The sequence below is a fragment of the Xenopus laevis genome, chromosome 2L (assembly GCF_017654675.1).
Source record: "Xenopus laevis strain J_2021 chromosome 2L, Xenopus_laevis_v10.1, whole genome shotgun sequence".
Taxonomy (NCBI): Eukaryota; Metazoa; Chordata; class Amphibia; order Anura; family Pipidae; genus Xenopus; species Xenopus laevis.
The window spans coordinates 101,529,694-101,551,240 of record NC_054373.1 but is presented as its reverse complement, the minus strand read 5'-3'; the positions used below and the strand labels follow the sequence as shown (position 1 = coordinate 101,551,240).

Genomic DNA, 21,547 nt, shown 5'->3' with positions numbered 1-21,547 from the left:
CCCAGGCGGGGCACCAAGAAAAAACCCGATGGGCCCCCCGCCGGGCCAGACCCCCTCTCCCGATCTCCTGGCCCTACAAAAGAACCAATTAGCGCGCTGCTCTATTTGCACATGCACGATGTTGCTGTAGAGGGTTCAGAGGGGGCCCTGGACAGGAGTCCAGGTGGTCCCCCGGGGCCCCCAGTCCGACCCTGAATATGAACATAATAGAAGGAGGGGGAAACGGCTTGGGCTGTCATGGTCAGATTTTTTTGTTCACTGCAGCTAAAGGTGGCCATACACGGGCAGATAATGCTGCCGATATCGGTCGTTTGGACCAATTTGACAGCTTATCTGCCCGTGTATGGGGGCTTCCGGCGGGTCTTTCCGATCGATATCTGGCCACGATATCGATTGGGAAGGTTTGATTTTTACCCGACCGACCCGTCGAAGCCCCTTGGCGTATCGTAATTCGATCGTTCGACTATAAGGCCAAACGTTCGGATTACCCCCGATATAGTCATGCCGTTAGTGGCATATCGGGGAAAGATCCGCTCGTTTGGCGACATCTTTGAGTCTATGGCCAGCTAAAGACTAGCACCAAATTGAAAAAAAACAATATAAATGATATGGAGCTGCAACCACAGCGAGGCGCCTAGCATCAGTGGGCCCTGGGCATCTTTATTATAGCAGTCCTGAGTACAGTTACTCAAAGAACCCTAACAATTCTAAACAGAGAGCCATAAAGCCCTCCTCTGGTGAATTATCATTGCCCCTCTAATACATATGCGTCTTGTTGCCTTTGGGGAATATTTATAAAGGAGGAGAATATCTCTACAGAGGAAAGCAACGTGACATTTATACAGAAACATCAATAATTAGCAGGCATGTTATAAAGTGCAGGGCAAAAGCACACTTAGGGAACATACACAATCCAAATAAACAAGCCAGCAGCCAATAAAATGACACGTGACTCAGGGACCAAGAAAAATGATTAGGCCCCGCCCCCTGATGTCAGAGCAGTTTCCAGCACGGCCACCTCTAGGGTGATGTGACAGCTACAATTAGATCAATACACACAGGTTCCCCGCCTGCACGCACTGACAACTGACCTGTACCCAGAGCCTGGCATAGAAATAGACACCTCTATAGAATATATACACAGCTGGACACCGGACCATGAGCCCATGCCAGCCCTGATCCAGCAGTGCCCGGAACTCCCATCAAACTTCCCTACCGCCAACCCCTCTAGATAAAGCCCTGGGCAGAGAAGTGCAGAGGGATGGTGGTAGTTTCAGGCCAGCTGGAAGATCGAGGGACCACAGACGATGCCATGTCGAGTTCTGATGCTGAAGATGAGCTTATTGAGCCTGCCACGCCCACCCCGACCAACGCCGTCTTCTCACTGCAGGACAAAGTGCACCCGCTGCAGGTAAGGGCAGTGCCACATCAAGTCACTCATCTAATGTACCACCTTTTCCCAGGGCTGCTTTAATTATAAAGGGCAAATGGGGCATGTGCCCAGGGCCCAATCATTTAAGGCGGCCCAATGTGGTTGCAGTTTCACGTTATTTATATTGTTTTTCGGTCGAGTGCCAGTTCTTAGCTGCAGAAGAAAAATCTGACCGTGAAAGCTCAGCCCGTGCCCCCTCCTTGTTCCCTGTCTGCTTCTTGCAGCAGCCAGTGTATCTGTTCCTAGTAGGGGGAGGGATCTATCCAGCTACGTGTAACGTGACCCTGTCAGCTCTCTCATCCCTTGCTCTCAGTCAGTTTAGGGACCGAGGAAAATCAGTAGTGAAGATGGCCCCTGCTTCTCTTCTCACTCCAGCCCTCCTCACACTGTATTACTCCACATGTAACTGTACCATGGCACAAAACATACTACGATTAACACTTTCTCTGGTTATTAAAGGAAATAAACAGTGTATGCACTGGCATAAACATATTTATTTATTTGAAGGAACTGCTTTTCAATGTGCCCACTTTTGAGGCAACTATTTTTCAAGACAAGGCTTCAGATGTGCAGTATTATTTCAGTTGCCAAAAATGTACAGTGTTTAAGATGTATTTTGGCTATGGCTTGAGGGACAAGGAGCTATTTGGGGATGGTGTTTGGCTGCCCTGCCCTTTCACTAACCCCATATGTAAAAGTCACTAAGTTTGCCCAGTACCAGTAAAATTCCTTTAAACAGGTAGTCAGTAAATTATATCTGCTGACTGCCGGCTTCCGACTTAATAGACTTGCGCCTGCCCCACCCCTTTTGTGATGTCATCGGCAGGGCGAGTCAAAGCTTAATTTGCAAACTGGAGAGCTGCTGAATAAAAGCTAAATAACTCAAAAACCACAAATAAAACAATTAAAACCATTTGCAAATTGTCTCAGAATATCACTCTCTACATCAGGGGTGCCCAAAAGGTAGGTCGGGATCTACCAGTAGACCTTTAGCTGGTGATCAGTAGATCTCAAGACACTGGGGGTCATTTATCAACACTGGGCAAATTTGCCCATGAGCAGTAACCCATAGCAACCAATCAAATAGCTGCATTCATTGTTCTGCTTGCAACTGGCTTTAAAGGGGAAGGAAACCTAGTCGGCGCAAACCAATCCACCCCCCCCACCCGTTTGTTGCCCACCCTCCCTCCTCCCCCCTGGCCTACCCGTCCCGCTGGGCAAATGCCCCTAACTTGTTACTTACCCTTCTGCGTAGGTCCAGTCCAGGGAGTTCACAGACGACATCTTCTTCCACGCGATCTTCTTCCTGCTGTGAACGGCGTTTTGGAGCATGCGCAGTAGGATCACGCCAAAAGTCACACGCATGCGCAGTAGATCGTGCCGGCGAACTGATCCTACTGCGCATGCGCCGTTCAAAGCAGGAAGAAGATCGCGTGGAAGAAGATGTCGTCTGTGAACTCCCTGGACTGAACCTGCGCAGATGGGTAAGTAAACAAGTTAGGGGCATTTGCCCAGCGGGACGGGTAGGCCAGGGGGGAGGAGGGAGGGTGGGCAACAAACGGGTGGGGGGGTGGGGGGTTTGCGCCGACTAGGTTTCCTTCCCCTTTAAAAAGTAATCACTGATTGGTTGCTATAGCTAACTGCCCATGGGCAAATTTGCCCAGATTCGATAAATGAGCCCCACCGTCAACAAACAGCTTCTCTAAATCACCCTCCTGTTTCATGATTTTCATTCAGATATTTATGTTAAGATTACAGAACAAATAGATGTTTGTTTAATTTAGCAATATACATTTTGTCATAAATCAATATTTAAGTCATTTTTAAAGTAACATTTTCCATGGAACAGAATGCTAACAATGCTTTTATGGATGTAAATCATAAGGGGACATCACTAAAAGTAGACCTCGCATTAGTAAACTATGGGCACTCCTGCTCTACATCATACTAGAAGTTAACTCAAAGTCCAGGCATGATAAAGATTTCAGCAGCACTGGAGTCTGTTCTTTCTAAAGTGACTAGATTTTAAGACAAATTGAAGTAAGAAGAGGTGGGAAGTAGATTGCAGTAGATTAAGTGGGATAAGATAAAGGCATTGATAAGTGTTTAGCTGTTTCGTGAAAAAGAAATTAAAGGAGACATTTTGTGTAAAAAATAAGAATGTACCAGTGCATTATACTCATTTAGATATAGAAGAATTGTGCTTAAAAAAGTAGTGTTTCAGGCTGATTTATTGAATATTTCTGCAAAAATGTTAATAATTCCTCCATTCTCTTCCACTTCCTGCTCCCTGAATTCCCAAGCTGTGCAGGGGAGCCGGCAGCTCTCAGCTCACTGCACTGTAGGACAGGAACCAATCAGCAGCTAGCAAGACCTGATAGGGAACTGAAGCATATCTGTGCTTGTGTGACTGCAGGGCTGTGATTGGCTGTCCCCCTCCTACTGTGCTTCCGGCAGGGACCGTTAGGACACGCCCACCCCTCATTTGAAACACAGACAGGGACCAGAAAATATCTATAGGGAGCTCCAATAAAGGGGCTATTTTAAAGATAATATTAATATTTAGCACAATGTAAAAGCAACACCATATATTACTTATAATTGCATACAAAATTAGGGTTTTTTTCATTTATCCAATATGTCTCCTTTAAGTTATATAAAAGTCACAATTACATATATTGTGTTACTATGTCAAAATATATTTAACACATTACAATATGTATTTGGCACCTTTTAGTTTTTTCAATGTCCAACCTTGATCCTCAGCCTGTATTAGTGGAAGGTAATCAGGATGTTCAGGAAGCAGAAGTTTTGGAATACATTCCAGCAAAAACAGTAGGGAATAATCTCCCTGGCTGTGCCTGCTATACAGATTGCTATGTACCTTATCTCTGGGAAAATCACAGAAGAAGCAGAACTGAGTACTGACAGAGGGGGAGTTTTCCTGAATGCTGACCTGAAAGACTCTTACCAAGAGTTTAAAGGAACAGTAACACCAAAAAATGAAAATGTTTCAAATAAATGACAATATAATGTACTGTTGCCCTGCACTGGTAAAACTGGTGTGTTTGTTCAGCAACACAACTATAGTTTATATAAACAAGCTGCTGTGTAGCAATGGGGGCAGCCATTCAAGCACAGGCTACACAGTAGATAACATAAGTTCTGAAGAATCCCATTGTATACTACAGAGCTTATCTGTTATCTGCCGTGTAGCCTGTGCTTTTTTTCTCCTTTTTTAGCTTTGAATGGCTGCCCCATGACTAAACAAAAGCTTGTTTATAGAATATATTGTAGAGTTTCTGAAGCAAATACACCAATTTTATCAGTGCAGCCAACAGTACTTTACATTTTAAAAGACTTTCATTTTTTGGTATTACTGTTCCTTTAAATCTGTTAAATAGTGAGATGCTCCTATGATAACTATAGTTAAAAAAGTTTTTTTCTTCTGTGCACACCTGAAAGGAAAAAATATCATGTTTATTATTATTAATAATAATATTATTAAGAACCCCGCCTGTGACTCCTAAATAAAATATAAATTATTTATTAACAGGTGCCCCGCAATAATAAGTTGTACTACTATTTACTTCACTTAAGAAAAGATGTTAGGATTGCATTAAAAGCTAACCTTAAAGTACAGTGCAAGTAATAATTCACAAAATAAAATACTAGTTCATTAAATACAAGTGCTGATTTAAAGCATTAATCAATTCATTGACCCATACTCATGCTAATTATCAATTAATCATGAATTTTATAAAGTTACAAAAAATTTATGGTAGGTGCAGATTCAATTTGATACCAGGATCAATTAATTAAATAAAGTACTGATCAGTGCATATGTGAATTAATTAGAATTCTATCATTAAAATAATTGTATAATAATAATATAAGTGTCTAATTAAAAAAGGAATAGTATAACATTATTATGACCATAAATATTAGTGGGTTGAAACCATTTGCTAAAAATCCATTAAATAATTGATAGAAATTAGAAACAATAGAGGGTGGAGTTGTCCCGTAAACAAACTGCCTGTTTTTTTCTAAGACCTGGGACACCTCAAAGTTGAAGGCAGGTCAGGGTAATCGGGACTGTGGCCTTGTTTGTTAAAATTGCCCTATTTTTAGAAAAGGCTAAGCTGACCCTAAAAAGCCACAAAACCACGGCCCCTTGGAAAGGAAGGAAGGATTAAGAACTGAAGGAAAGGCACTGTATTGTAGCCAATGAGTTAGCCCCACAACCGTTATGAACCCAGACCAAATGCTGTTTAGGATTTAAAAAAGGAGAGCATAAAAGCAAGAGATCGCCAACTCGTTAGGCTTAGTAGCTTTTTCGAGGCGAAAGTCTGAAATGTGCTTAGCCATATATTAAATTATTTAAAGAATGCTTGTCATTAGGCCCTTTACTGCTCTTCACTTTCCTGTTGTTCTAAATTTCTAAATCTGCTGCCTGATAATGTGCTTTAAGTCTTTGAGAGAAGCATGCAAAAAAAAAGCCATTTCAGAAATACTCTAAGGCCTCTAGAGGAACAGTTTGCTCGACAGTGAGAAATCCAGATGGACAATGATATTGTTTTTGAACAGGGTACGATGCAAGAGTTAACTTGTGCAGGCTGCTCTATAGTTAAAGGAAATATTCTGTTTTAACCTGAATCTGTTTATACATTTTTAAAAATGATGGATATTTCATCATCTGATATAAGGAAAATACCTTATATTGCATGTGTTAATAACAAGATGCCACTCTCATTTCCCTTTGAATATAACTCTAGTTTGACATTTATATACAATGATAAACTGCAAATTAGCAATTCTCTGTTTTTCTCGTTATTGATCAGTGGCAGTTGCTTATGGAGTGAAGTCATGTTCAGCTTCTTTCTACTGTCCTTCTGACCTTGCCTCGCTTTGCCTCTGGTACAGAACATAGGCTGCAGTATCTCTAAGCATCTGGAACACATGCTCTCCTTATGAGTACCTTTTATTATACGCTTTAGATCATTATCCTTTGATGGTGGAAGACGTACGTTATTATTTATGCTTCCGCAGCTTCCTGAAGTTATTCCACTTAATGTGGGAGGGATGGGCTTTACAACCAGGCTGTCAACACTCCTACGCTACGAGGACACCATGCTGGCTGCTATGTTTAGTGGGCGCCACTACGTTCCAACAGATGCAGAAGGGAGATACTTTATTGACAGAGATGGCACCTATTTCGGGTAAGAGTTCTAAAAGGCTTCAATAAATGCTACGTAAGTACAATAAATAATGAAGTTGAGTACAGTTTTTGTATATCATAGTGTTTTATTCCCAAACTGAAAAAAGTATAGTTTTTTTTTACTGTTAGTTTATTTAATACTCTGCTAACTTTTATTGAGAGATCCTTTTATCAGACGCGCATTCTAGGAAAGACCACAAAGTCCTGGGTCTTTAAAAGTATGGGGTGCTGTTTGTCCCAAATACATTCTGTACACAAAACTATCCCTAATACACAGAATTAACGTATCTCATGGTATATAAGTATTTGTGACCATACTCAGATAAAAAATTATACAAAAGACTTATTTCTATTAAAGAATGAGAACAAAATCTGGTTAGTGCATAAAAGGATGTCATTATATTACAAACTCCATTCTGTACATTTTAACAAGCAATCTGTCTCACAAATGTATAACCTCCATGTAACAGACACACTTATGTGCAAAGTTACTTACAGAATGAATTATGTAAAAAAAAACTTTGACAGAATATATAATAGTGTAACTAACTAGTGGCAGTGCTGTCCAACTTCTGTGGTACCGAAGGACAAACTTTTACTGGCATATGTGGTGGAGGGCCGATAATTGAAGTCAGTGTTGGCCACTCCCCCTTTTAAACCACAACCACTGTAAACCACACGCATATTACCACAAGAACTTTTAAGATCATGTCCACGTTAACGGTGGTAGCACACCAAAAAACCAATGGTTGCTCACTGCAGGGAAATCCCTCATCACTCATATGTGAAAAATTGAAGTCATATTAAAAACATACCCTTAAATCCATATGGCTCATCCTCCCCTGTGGATAATACAACAACACCCCAACACATGATTAAACACCTTAAGGGCCCTTAACAACAATTTCCAAATGCTAACAAACCCCAAGAACAAACCCCTAACATGCTTACATCCCACAGGTAGTGTAGGGCATGCAGAGAATGGCACACCCAAGCAGCACTAGGCAAGAAGAGAATGGCACACACAAGCAGCACTGGGCAAGCAGAGAATGGCACACACAAGCTGCACTGGGCAAGCAGAGAATGGCACACACAAGCAGCACTGGGAAAGCAGAGAATGGCACACACAAGCAGCACTGGGCAAGCAGAGAATGACACACACAAGCAGCACTGGGCAAGCAGAGAATGGCACACACAAGCTGCACTGGGCAAGCAGAGAATGGCACACACAAACAGAACTGGGCAAGCAAAGAATGACACACACAAGCAGCACTGGGCAAGCAGAGAATGGCACACACAAGCAGCACTGGGCAAGCAGAGAATGGCACACACAAGCAGCACTGGGCAAGCAGAGAATGGCACACACAAGCAGCACTGGGCAAGCAGAGAATGGCACACACAAGCATCACTGTGCAAGCAGAGAATGTCACACCAAAGCAGCACTAAGCAAGCAGAGAATGGCACACACAAGCAGCACTGGGAAAGCAGAGAATGTCACACCAAAGCAGCACTAAGCAAGCAGAGAATGGCACACACAAGCAGCACTGGGCCAGCAGAGAATGGCACACACAAGCAGCACTGGGCGAACAGAGCATCAGTGGCGGAACTACCGGGGGAGCAGGGGCCCCCGGCCGCCCGCGCGCCACTGAAAATGGGGGCGGTACTGAGGGGGCGGGGCCAGGCTACGCGTCACGCACCAGGGCCCGTCCCCCTCTAGTTACGCTACTACAGAGAATGGCACACACAAGCAGCACTGGGCAAGTAGAGAATGGCACACACAGGGAGGGAAGGCAGAACAGAGCAGGAGACAGGGAAAGCTATCATTCTAATATGTACTACATACAGTGACACAGTGCTGGTGCCCCATTAGGATTTTGAATAAAGTGTGAACCATGTGGGCAGTTTCAGTCTGGGTCTCAGGTGTGAACAGTACAGGCTTTAGGATATAAACAATAGAGGTGTCACAAGTGTGAACAATGCAGGGGGATCACAGGTGTGAACAATACAGGGGATTAGAGTCTGAATTTGAGGTTTAAACAATGCAGGGGCCAGTTAATCTCTGTAGTGATACCTTACATATGGTAAGAAGACACAGCATGTGGGGGGCCACAGAAGGGGGGGAGTGGGGCGCCAGTTGGTCAGCCCTTAACTATTGCATACCAAACTAGATTTGAATAACAAAATAGATATCTGTGACAGAAAGCAAGATTTTATAGTCCAGGATTCATTCTTTCCACAAAATGAAAGCTCAGTTTCACAAAACAGATAAAATAACCATTCTGTGAAGTAATACTGTCAGTCACATTACTGAACCAATAAGAACAAAGCTTATTGCCATGTAACAAACAAGATGAAAAGTTGCCAGCTCTGCTTCACATGGCTGCATCATCCCTAAGGCATAGGATATTATCTGGCCTGCTATAGAGGGCACCCTCTAATGTCCCTGGCCTGTGCTGCATAATAATAAACACGAACAAACATTTCTTAAAAGGGCTGCTGTTAAACACTACAGGTTCATAATTGGAAGTTCTTACAAATGGCTGAGAAATATAATGCTGCACTTATAATGATTGTAGAGAAAGAAAAGTATGCAAAACTTAAATGTGATCATATTAGGTGATATGGCTATTCTTATTGTAGTAACCTGCTTGTGTGGACATTTTGGTTAAGGGCATTCCTGCTGTTTTGCCATTGTCTTATAATTCATTCCTAAACTGAGAGCAATAATGGGGCAGGCCACACCTACTTGCCATGTTGTAGTAAATGTACCAGAAGTTAGTACCTGAGCTTGTTTGGCTGATTTGCCTGAACTAACACAGCAGAATAATTTAATCCACTACCAGCCAGTTTGTCACACATCATCTTGCTGCCTAACCCATCATTATAATAAGTCTAATATCCCTTCATTGATGTCTGACAAACTCTCAGAGACAGTAATAAGATTTGTAAATGATTGTTAGACTCCAATGTCTCCTCCTAGCTGTAATCTTGCACCAGTTAGCTTTTAGCAGTCTCTTAATAATGCGTTTAGCTATAGTTCAACTACTACATCAGGGGTGTCCAAACTACGGCCCGCAATCCATTTTTAATTGGCCCGCAGCAAAGAGTGGAAGAGGAGCTGAATGTCACAGCAGCACCTCACATGCGCCTGCTGCACTTGAGAATCCTGCTGCCGACTGGACCCCTCCTCACTCACCGGACGCAGCTCTGCCTTACAATGATACCACAGCCAACTCGCCTCCCCATTCCCACTGCAGCAGCCAGTCTCGGTGATTTTTTAAACCTCTGTTCTCTCTCCCCTTACACACAGGCTCCTCTCCTTCTGAGCTGCCAGCTCCCCCCTCCCACCCAGAAACTAAAGGTGGATTCCGTGACTGTGACTTACTTTCCTACTGCCGCACATTCATTCATATGTGATCACAGAGACACGCGAGAATTGAATGTGCTGCTGCAGTTTGATCCTGCTTACCTAATTCCTGTCTCAGTCGCCTGTCATACTATACAGAATATGTGACATTTGATCAGTCTAGGGTTGCCGCCTTTTTTTCCAGCAAAAATGGACAGGGAGTGGCCGGTGATGTAGGGGGGACGTGCCAGGTGACATGAGGGACAGGACTGATTATGTTGCAATCAGCGATTGTCATTTACTTCAGTGTCCTGTTGGATTTCTTAATTTGGAAATCCGGACTTTTCACCCAGGCAGCCCTTCCAGAAACCGGAATGTCTGGGTGAAATCCAGACAGGTGGCAACCCTAGATCAGTCCCACGTCTCTGGCTAAACCTATTATGTAGTAGTTGAACTATAGCTAAGCAAATTATTAAGAGACTGCTAAAAGCTAACTGGTGCAAGATTACAGTTAGGAGGAGACATTGGAGTCTAACAATCATATACAAGCTTATTAGTGACTCTGAGAGTTTGTCAGATGTTATTAAAGGGATATTAGGCCTATGATGGGTTAGGCTGCAAGATAATAATTGTGTTAAAATGGCAGGTAATGGATTAAATGATTCTGCTGTGATAGTTCATGTAAAATAGCCAGACAAGCACAGGAACTTCTGGTGCATTTATTACAACATGGCAGGTAGGTGCGGCCTTCCCCATTATTGCTCTCAGCTTAGTCAGAAAGAGGGAAACAGGAACAGGAATGAATCATAATACAATGGCAAACAGCAGGAATGCCCTTAACCAAAATGTCCACATTTTTTTGAGTTGTCGTCCGAAACCCCTGACTCTTTCGGAATATTGTTCGAAAACCAGAGCAGATCACTATGTCAAGAAACATCTTCAGGGACATTTGCCATTGACTTCTACATGACCTCGACCGTTTTTAGCTGGAGTATATTCGGATTTTTATATCACCTAAAAGTATCATATTTATGTTTCACATACTTTTCTTTCTCTACAATCATTATCAGTGAATCATTATATTTCTCAGCCATTTGGAAGAACTTCCAATTAGGAAACTGTAGTGTTTAGCAGCAGCCCTTTTTAAGGCATGATGCAGCCATGTGAAGCAGAGCTGGCAACTTTTCATCTGTTTGTTATATGGCAGTAAGCTTTGTTCTTATTGGTTCAGGAATGTGACTGACAGTATTGCTTCAGAGAATGGATATTTTATCTGTTTTGTGAAACTGAGCTTTCATTTTGTGGAAAGAATAAATCCTGTACTATAAAATCTTGCTTTCTGTCACAAATATCTATTTTGTCATTCAAATCTAACTTGACATGCACTAGTTAGTTACACTATTATATATTCTGTCCAAGTTTTTATTATTTACATAATTTATTCTGTAAGTAACTTTGCACATAAGTGTGTCTGTTACATGGAGGTTATACATTTGATTGTTTGATTGTTAAAATGTACAGAATGGAGTTTGTGATATAATGACATCCTTTTGTGCGCTAACCAGATTTTGAAGAGAAATAGGTCTTTTGTATATTTTTTATCTTTGTATATGGTCAAAATACTTATAAACCATGAGAGACATTCATTTTCTGCTAGGGATAATTTTGTATACAGAATAGATTTAGTACAAATGACAAATTATATAGAAGTGCAGTATAAATGAATATGGAATATTCATTTATACTGCATATAGTCTCTGTTTACAGTTCAGACCTTAAAAATAAGAGTGATATTTAAACAAGTGACATTTAAATTGTTATTAGTTATTTTTATAACAAGACTTGTCAGGGCATGCATGCGGTTTTATAAACAATTATCAGTCTCTATGGTCCTTTGACGGCAATAAGCCAAAATCAGACTGGAATAACCAGAGGAGTACTGTAGCATGGGGTATAAGCTGTGCTGTGTTCTGTCTGTACCCACAGTCATGGTAAGGCTATGAAAATATAGTACTTAAAGCACACAGTGGCCTTCTGAAAATACATCAGGTGCTAGGGCTGGTCCTCCCAGCACTTCAGGGCAGCACCCTTACCACCAAACCAATCTTTCAAGATTTTGATGAAATTTGACTTGATGGAAAAGGGGGCATATCAGAAGTCCCCTTTTCAATGTCCAAAGTGCATTGTCTCTGCATTGTCTCTGACTTCGTGCCGTTGAATTCTTGCAGTTATGGATGAGTGCTCTTGCTGTCTGCTGATCACATTGTCCATGTACAGCAAGCTCTTTATCTGAGATCTGGCAGGTCCTGGTGATACTGCTAATCTCTGGATTTTGTCTGATGCCTTTAGCGAAGAGCTCTGTACAACAAACAAAAAAAATGAAGTGAAAGTGGACAGATTATTCTGACCCAAGACAGAACCTGAAATGGGTTAGTTTTCCAGCTATTGACCAGTACTGTGCTGCAACTGTCAAGGTACATAAGTTTAACATATGAACAGAACATTTCCCCCAGCCCAAACCTTTAAAGGAATTTCTTTAATAAAATATGGGATACATAATGAAAAACTCTCTCTGGATCAAGACTGACCAGGGTCATGTATAATAACCAGAGGAATTCTGTAGCACATGGTATAAGCTGTAAACACTAGTGTTTTATGTACGTCAAATTGTGCTGTGTTCTGTCTGTACTCAGAGGCATGGTAAGGCTATGAAAATATGGTACTTTACGCACACAGTGGCCTTCTGAAAAAACATAATCAGCTGATGCTGGTCCTCCCATTACTTCAGGGCAGCACCCTCACCGCCAAACCAATCTTTCAGGATGAAGTTTGACTTGATGGAGAAGGGGACATATCAGAAGTCCTCTTTCAATGTCCAAAGTCTCTGACTTCACTATGTACAGTGAGCTCTTGATCTGAGATCTGGCAGGTCTTGGTGAAACTACTAAAAGGGGTGATCCTGTCCATTTTTCCACCTGAGACGGCCTTCATTTTGCAGCCCCCACCCCTCCCCACAGCACTCACCTTTCAGCTCGGAGGGGGCAGACCACTTCGTGCCAGAGAAGGTCTGGATGGCCCAGTCGCTAGTGCAATTGCGCTATCTGCACTAGAAGAGCCGAATTTCCGGGTTGAAAAACAGAAATTCGGCTCTTAGTTACCAGCAGCGGCAGACCCCAGGAAGAACCTGAAATAGGTTTTTTTCTAGCTATTCACCAGTATTGTACTGCAAATGTCAAGGTACATAAGGTTAACATATGAACATACCATTTCCCCCAGCCCAAACCTGTACAGGACTTTGTTATAATAAAACATGGGGCACAGAATTAAAAACTCTCTCTGACCAGGGCCATGTATAAATGGTGATCCTTGATGTAATAAATAAGCTGTAACTCTGGTCAGAATGGTCAAACAACCATATAGACACCAAGAATCATTCAAAACTTTGTTTCACATGATTTTAATGGCGCGTGCATGCCCAGCTGTATTTTGTTCTATTGTATGATTGATTGATTCGGTTTGGTAACTAAAGAGACTGGTATCTAATTATTGGAAGGAAATTATATTTAGGGTAACTTTTCTTTTATAATATGGTCAGTTGGCAACTAACACTGACAATACATGGCTAGGGGAATTAGCCACCTAACCCTCTTTGCTCTTTACCTTTAGCTGTTGTTGAGGGAGAAGCTGCACATTCTGCTCTGTCAGCTGATACTGGAAGTAACATTTCTTGTTTATAGTGAGAGTGAGTTTTGGTTCTGTTCCAGTGAGCTGAACACTCACATTACATCAAGGCAGATTTGTTAAAATTGTTAAACAAGTGCTAAAAAGTATCCCAGACAGAGTTTGGGATGGTTTATGGCTGATATGCCTTGTGAGCATGTGTCTGAAAGCCAGTTTGTGGCAAGACTAATGTGGACAGATGTTCTGTGTTAAGCAGGAAACATTTCTTAAAGGAAGCACATTGAAGAGCCTTTAAGTGGCATTTATTATGTACATTAATTATTTATTTAAATTAGAACATTAATAAAGAACATTAGAAGAATTATTAGTGAAACTAAATTGGGAACTCCTTGCCAGAGCTGCTTGTAAAGGCAGCCAAAATCATCCATGTATTCAGTATGGGAAACATATTGTACAGCGTGTCTCCAAGATGTACTGCAAAATGTCTACTGTTACAGCAAAGCCTTTACAAACTGTCCTGCTCATGCTCACTGAAATTTTCTGCTGAGATGGAAACTGAATTCTGCCAGCTATTTACGTTATAGAGCCGAGTTTTATAATTTGTGAAGGACAACTGCCATTGATTTCTACATGACCACTTCAGCTGTTAGGTAGATTGCAGTAGTGGCCGGTAATTATTTGGAAGTGAATTGTTCCTAGTGACTTTCAGTTGCATAAACAATGCTTTGTTAGAGTGTAGTTATATGATTTTTACCATTTTTTCTACCATTTTAACATAAGAATTTGAAGAGTAATATGGGGTATTTACTAAAACTCGAGTTTATCTAATTTTTTATTAAAACAAAGTCGACCTAACACCCATCCACAAATTTAACTCATTTATAGGCTCAAATAAGTTGATGCGGGAAAAGTCTCAAAAAAATCGTGAGACAATTCGAAAGCCAAAATCGGAGTTGTCGTCCGAAATCCCTGACTCTTTCGGAATATTGTTCGAAAACCAGAGCAGATCACTATGTCAAGAAACATCTTCAGGGACATTTGCCATTGACTTCTACATGACCTTGACCGTTTTTAGCTGGAGTATATTCGGATTTTTATATTTTGGGTACAATAAATCTTCGAGTTTTTTCCCACTAAAAATTTGATTTTCCCCTTTAAAAAAATCGAGGTTTACTAAATAAAACACTTATTTTAAGTGTTTTGCTTATCAAATTATATTTTTCTCTTTCTGTAATATATATGTTTTTAGAGATATTCTGAACTTTCTGCGCTGTGGAGATCTCCCTCCCCAAGAAAGGGTGAAGATGGTATACAAGGAAGCTCAGTACTATTCGATTGGGCCACTGCTAGACATTTTGGACAAAATGCAACCACTTACTGGAGAAAAAGTGAGACAAGCCTTCCTAGACCTGATGCCTTATTACAAAGGTAATACCCAGGAAACATGATTCAGTCTATTACAGCAAATACACTAGAAAATGGGCTTGAAACAGATTATGACCAGCTATCCTAATTTACCACCCATTTTACTAACCTCTTAGCGATTCATCATTTAGTTTTCAGTGTAAAGAATGTAATTTTTTTTAGAAACATTTTAGATATAATTTTTGGTTACAAAAATGTGCAAATTACCTGCAAACTACATCTGGTATTTCATTAAGGTGAAATAGAGGCTCCATGAACCACAAAGGTAAAAAGTGCAGCATCAGTTCATAGTTTACTGAGACAATTTGAATAAATGTGTAAACTGGTGGTAACATCAGCGAGTTGTAAAGAGCAGAAAAAAGTTAAAAAGTTTTGTGCCATGTAGGTACTCATTTGCAAAGAAGGTAAAAGAACTGCATAATTATTAGCAACATACAGTAGTACAGGCTGCCATGAGGGTTGTCCCAACAGCAATGTTTCACACATTAGCCATACTTTTAGTAGTTAATAGTAGTGGCCCTGGCCTCCTATTTGTATTAATAATGTACAGTATATACGAATTTGGGAATCACTTGAAAAAGGGCTTGGTGCCCGAAACATGTTGTGTGGACGCACAATAAAGCGTAATTTGCAGTTATCTTGTCATGAGGGTTGGCATTCGGGATTTTTTGTTCCCAAGGCTGCATAATGGCTCTGCCGACTTTTTTTGGATAACATCTGTTTTATTATAGTCTGGCCTCCAAATATGTTGCATGCTGGATAATAAGACCACTACAATAAAAAGCTGGCAAGCTGCTGAGGTTTACACAGCTATCCTATATTCACCTGCAAGAACTGTAGTTAGTTCCCTGGCTATGATATGAGCTGGGATAGACTTTCATTTTTTTACCTATTATTGATACTTAGGGGCACATTTACTATGGGTCGAATTTCAAAGTGTTAAAACTTCGAAATTCTACCATCGAATTGAAAAAATTCGATAGTCTGAGTTTTTTTTGTTTGAATTTAGCTGTTTTCACTTCGAATTCACTTCGACCCTTAGTAAATGTGCCCCCTAGGGTAGGGATTTTATAGAGCAGGGGTGTCCAAACTACGACCCGTGGGCCAAATGCGGCCCGATATCCATTTTTAATTGGCCTGCAATTGGATTCAGCGGCGCATGCGCAGTAGAGACATTTGCCGGTACAGAGCTACTGCGCATGTGTCCGAAAATCCTCCTAAACTAAGTTGATTGTTACAAAAGAGAGGGTATTGAGGGTTTATCAAGAATTAAAAAATGCGCAGCGTTTGGCACGAGATATTTATCCTGCTTTAATCGTTTTCGCCTTTCATATATATTTCTGCTGTTGATTTGACAGGGGTGAGAAGGCAGAATAACTACAACAAAAATTTGGTATAAACTGGGAGCTGTGCTAGTGTTTTCCCTCTGCAGATATATGCTCATTGTATATTCAATGGAGAGGACCTGCACGGCGTACGTACTTACTTCACCTCGAGTGAGTGGCCCGGCTGTTTGTGTATTTTACCGCATATGGCCCTTGGTGGAAAAAAGTTTGGACACCCCTGTTATAGGTATACTCCCCTGAGGTATTATGCCTTCATTGGAGGCAATATATACTTGAGGACATAAATATTATTCAACTTATAATATTCAATCTTTGTAATATATTTGGTTTTGTCCTGAACCCAGGATTTGGCCAAATTCCATCTCTTTCTGCAAGATTCAGATCTGGCCATTCCCTAAGTGCTTGATGAATCAAATCCAAACCCTTAGGGACATAGTATAGCTGTTAAAGTGAGCTTCCTTTCATATTGTGTAAGCTGTATTGCTCCTGATAAGTACCTCAACCTGTTTTAAATATACATTTTGATTATTTTTAAAACCTCTAAATAAACACTAATATATTCAATTTCCAGTTATTTTGTAAAGGATATAGCAGAATCCAAAAAAACAAAAATGCATTTGGTAGATCCCTAACATTTTTAGTGTGTTTCTTCATTTTTATTAGATGTGCTATGCTACAAATTGCCATTTGAGCTGTTTGATATATCTGATGTATTTGAAATACAGGTATGGTATCCGTTATCCAGAAACCCATTATCAGGAAAGGTCCGGGAAGGCCATCTCCCATTCTCCATTCTATCAAATAATTTACATTCTTAAAAACGATTTTTCTTTTTTATTTTGCAATAATAAAACAATTACCTTGTACTTGATCTGAACAAAAATATAATTAATCTTTATCAGAGGCAAAATAATACTATTGGGTTTAATTAACGTTAATATGAGTTTTGTTTGTTTTGTATGTAGGGATGGAGAGCTAAATTATGGAAAGATCCCTTATCCAGAAAACCACAGGTCCCGACCGTTATGGAGGACCCATACTTTTTTGTGGGATAATTTGATGGCTTTAAAAGAAAAGTAGCATTTGTTATAAATGGGTTTATTTTGATTTGCTGCCAAGAGCAGATATTCAAATGGAATTTCCCAACTCAGCCCGACTAAATCATAAATATGCATTCCAGCTTTTAGCTACAAGATCTGACCCAAAGTACTAGCTGTATGGGTAGTTTCCTGGAATGTTACAGTGGTATTCACTAATTGTGGAGAGTACTGTACATATAAAGCAAGACTTATTTTTTTATTCTTATCTGGAGCAGGCACTGGAAAGTAAAGCAATGTATAGCCTGCATTATTATAAAATTACAGAATAATGGGAATAAATATGATTTTTGGTCATGGAATTATTGTAGACTGTGCAGAGTGAACATTTTCACAACACAACTGTGTTTTTAATTTACTAATATACAAAACAAACAAAAATGATATAATTGTATGAAATGCAAGTTATAATAGATACCTTAACTAAGGTGTATGATCATTTTGTAGTCTTTATCACGCTCTATGTGGTGTATAGCATACAGTATGTTTAGAAATACTAGAACTAACATAAAAACAAATGCACATAAATAGAAAAGTAGGTTATTTTCTCTAATTACAAATGAACTAATAATGCAGAAGTACAGAGACCCGGTAGAAGCACAGTATACACCCACCGCTGCTCAGTGATAGGTCGCCTTTGACACGCACTGACAGTTAGAGCAGGAGTCGGGGGAGTGGCCTTTATACTGACACTGTGCACTCACAGTACTGCACTCTTGTTTTCCCTATGTGCCTTTTAGATGATATCACTGGCTAATAGATTTGAGCACTTTCACTGACACCTGTATGGTTGCCTAGCAACAGATTTTGGCGCCTGTGGGGGATCGAAACATTGAGGCTTCGATCCGCCTGTAGGGGATCGAAACGTTGAGGCTTAATAATAAAACATTTTTTTTTTTCCACTAAAACCCTGTGAGTGCCGTAATGCTTGTTCACTGCTTATTTCTCATGCTGGCACCCAGGTATTAATTTTGTCAAGGAGTGCACCATTCCTTTGGTTTTATATATATATATATATATACAAAAAGTCCAACATGTGTATTGCACACTCGCTGAAAAGCAGTGATTAAGCTGTACTGGGTGCGTTATCTCTAAATGTGGTGAGTCACTTCACTAAACATATGTACATTGTCCAACGACATTGCACACCATGTTATAAAAGTTTAAAACATAGCATTTATTTCGTAAGCATAATGGAGATCTGTGCAACGTTTCGGGTGCTTGCTGCTCCCTTTCTCAAGTTGCTCTCCATGCAGTACTAGGCAATTCCCAGAGGCTCGATTAAGCCCTGTGGCGTCCCATGTGGTGGTTTGTGTGGAGCAGCGAGGCGTAAATACACATCGCTAGTGCGCAGGCGACGACGTCAGCTTGACGGCGTGGTGCAAAAGCGACCAGCCGTCACGCCGGCAGAACACACAGGCAGAAATAACACCTTCACCCAGACAATACACCTTTATGGGGCCCCCAAATTAAGGTATGTTTCGATGTAGGGGATGTGCACAATGTCGTTTTGTTCTAACTGGAGCTACCTTTACCGATCCAACAATGAACATCATTATAGCTGTGATACTAGCTTTGCAGTGTACATGTTAGTTTGCCCTTGTAATCTTATATATATGGGTGAAACCACTCAAAAAGTAAGGGATAGATTTTCACAACACAGATCCACGGTCAATACTCGCAACAGTGTTCTATCAGTCTCTAAACATTGTATAGAAAAGGGACACACAGCGGAGGATTTAAAATTTAGGGTTATGCAACAGGTACCTCAGCCTCAAAGGGGAGGTGACAGGGTACTCCTGTTGAAAAAGACAGAAGTTCAATGGATACATAGGTTAAAAACCCGTAGCCCACTGGGCTTGAACAAGGATTTTGACCTTCATTTATTTATTAATTAGCTTTATCCCCCTGGGGGTTTATTCATGCATTCTGTATAAATTATCTTTATTCCTTCAAAAATGTTCATAATCATGCCAATATTATCAATGTATGTTTTTGGCCATTCTACTATTTATTATGTATTGAAACAATACTGCCTTACATATTGAGCCCATTTCCAAAATGGTGGTCACTGTTGAGACGTCCATGGTAAGTGAAATTACGCCGGCGCGACGCTGACGTTGTCACCTGCACACTAGCGCTGCGTATTTACCACATGGGACGCCACAGGGCTTAAGCGAGCCTCTGGGACTTGTAGTCCTAGTACTGCATGGAGATCAGCTTGAGAAAGGGAGCAGCAAGCACCCAAAATGTTGCACAGAGCTCCATATGGATGAGTATGGATAAGCTTACCTTGGCTGTTTTTATTCTTACGAAATAAACGATATGTTTTAAATTTTTATACCATGGTGTGCGATCTCGTTGGACAATATATATATATATATATATATATATATATATATATATATATATAGAGTTAACGCCCCCCTTTCCCAACACCTGCACTGATCTGTGTGATGTGGGTTTGGCATGGGGTGGGAAGGGGTGGGGGTTATGATACAGAACCAATTCTTAAAACAAACATTATTCTGTTGTAGACCTACAGATCTATATCTGTGTGCTTTATAAAAATTCTATTTTTTTTAATCAATTTCTCCTTTCTGTTAAGACCACTTGGAGCGCATTATTGACATTGGGAAACACAGAGCTATACAGAGGAAAGCGCGCTTTGCCAAACTGAAGGTCTGCGTGTTTAAAGAAGAGATGCCCATCACACCTTATGAGTGCCCTCAATTCAATGCATTGCGCTTCGAAAGGAGTGAAAGTGAATCAAAACTTTTTGAGCACCATTGTGAGGTTGATGTCTCTTTTGGGCCATGGGAAGCAGTGGCAGATGTGTATGACCTTCTTCATTGTATAGTTACTGATCTATCAGAGAGAGGCATTGCGGTGGAACACCAGTGCATAGGTGTCTGTGACAAACATCTCATAAATCATTATTACTGCAAGCGCCCAATCTATGAGTTCAAGATCACATGGTGGTAAGATTTTATGGGCAACTCTAGGAACTCTAGGACCAAATCTTTTGAAACAGACTTCAAATGCAACAAACTGCTCACTGTTTTGTACTAGATGGCTATTAATATGTATATAATACAGCATAGCGCTGGGCAGAAGATAATGTAATAAGCTAAATATGGTGGGATATTACACCACTGAGAGAAATGTTAGTGATAAAAAGAACATGATTAAACTGCACGGTGCGCTGATGCCTTCAGTAACCTAGCACACTTATAATTACTGTTCCCATAACAGGAGTTAGCTACCTGACTGCAAGTTCATTGACAAATTCCTAAAACTTTTTTTTTTTAGTTTTTCCTTTTGCTGTTTCCTTAGAAATTTTGTCAGGCTGTTTATAGTTTGCACAGACACAGCCCCACAGTAAGGGCAAAGCTAAATGGCTGGTAATGTTTTTTGTACCTCCAGCACAGAGCCACAATGGGAAGTTTTTCCTGTTTGACTGTTTAAATAATGGTTCTGAGACAAACTATAAATGTGATTTATTCATATATTTATTTGTATAATATACAATCATACAATGATTCATATGCCTAAATAGAAACTTTTATATTATGAATACACTGGGCAGCATGATGCACATCATGATGAGTTATGTTGGATCCATAACTTATTTTGGCTGGCAGCGTAGGCAAGTACTTATTCTCCCTAAATATATTCTAAGCCGCAGACATTTTTTATTCACAATAAGATGCTTTTTATTGTTTTCTAAATGGAAGAAGATAATAAGAATATATATATTACTTGGATTGAAATGGGGTGGCATATATTTAGGAGGGTCTACTGCTATTGTACACCAGTAGGTTTAATAACCCAACTTTTATTTAAAATCACCATTTTCTGAGGTTTTTGACTCCCAGATCTCCTACTTTTGGTCATGCCAGGATACACCACACAAAGCAAGGATGGTAATTTATTGGTGCAATAAGATGTTAGATGTTTTCAAGCCACTCCACTTTAAACTACACTTTAAACTACACTTTT

General features: G+C 40.4%; 1 protein-coding gene across 3 annotated transcripts; it reads left to right on the top strand.

Moving 5' to 3' along the window:
- Positions 1-815: 815 nt before the first annotated feature.
- kctd7.L (potassium channel tetramerization domain containing 7 L homeolog) lies at positions 816-21,272 on the top strand. Of its 3 annotated transcripts, XM_041582254.1 has the most exons (5): positions 816-1,375; positions 2,383-2,384; positions 6,454-6,651; positions 14,927-15,105; positions 20,154-21,272. In XM_041582254.1, the coding sequence occupies exons 1-5, from the start codon at positions 1,262-1,264 to the stop codon at positions 20,528-20,530; spliced, it is 870 nt and encodes a 289-aa protein (XP_041438188.1). In that variant the 5' UTR covers positions 816-1,261; the 3' UTR covers positions 20,531-21,272. The 3 variants fall into 3 exon arrangements, with proteins under 3 accessions (XP_041438188.1, XP_041438186.1, XP_041438187.1); XM_041582252.1 differs by lacking the exon at positions 2,383-2,384 and having other exon boundaries at positions 816-1,411; positions 6,430-6,651; XM_041582253.1 differs by lacking the exon at positions 2,383-2,384 and having other exon boundaries at positions 819-1,411; positions 6,482-6,651.
- The last annotated feature ends 275 nt before the right edge of the window (positions 21,273-21,547 follow it).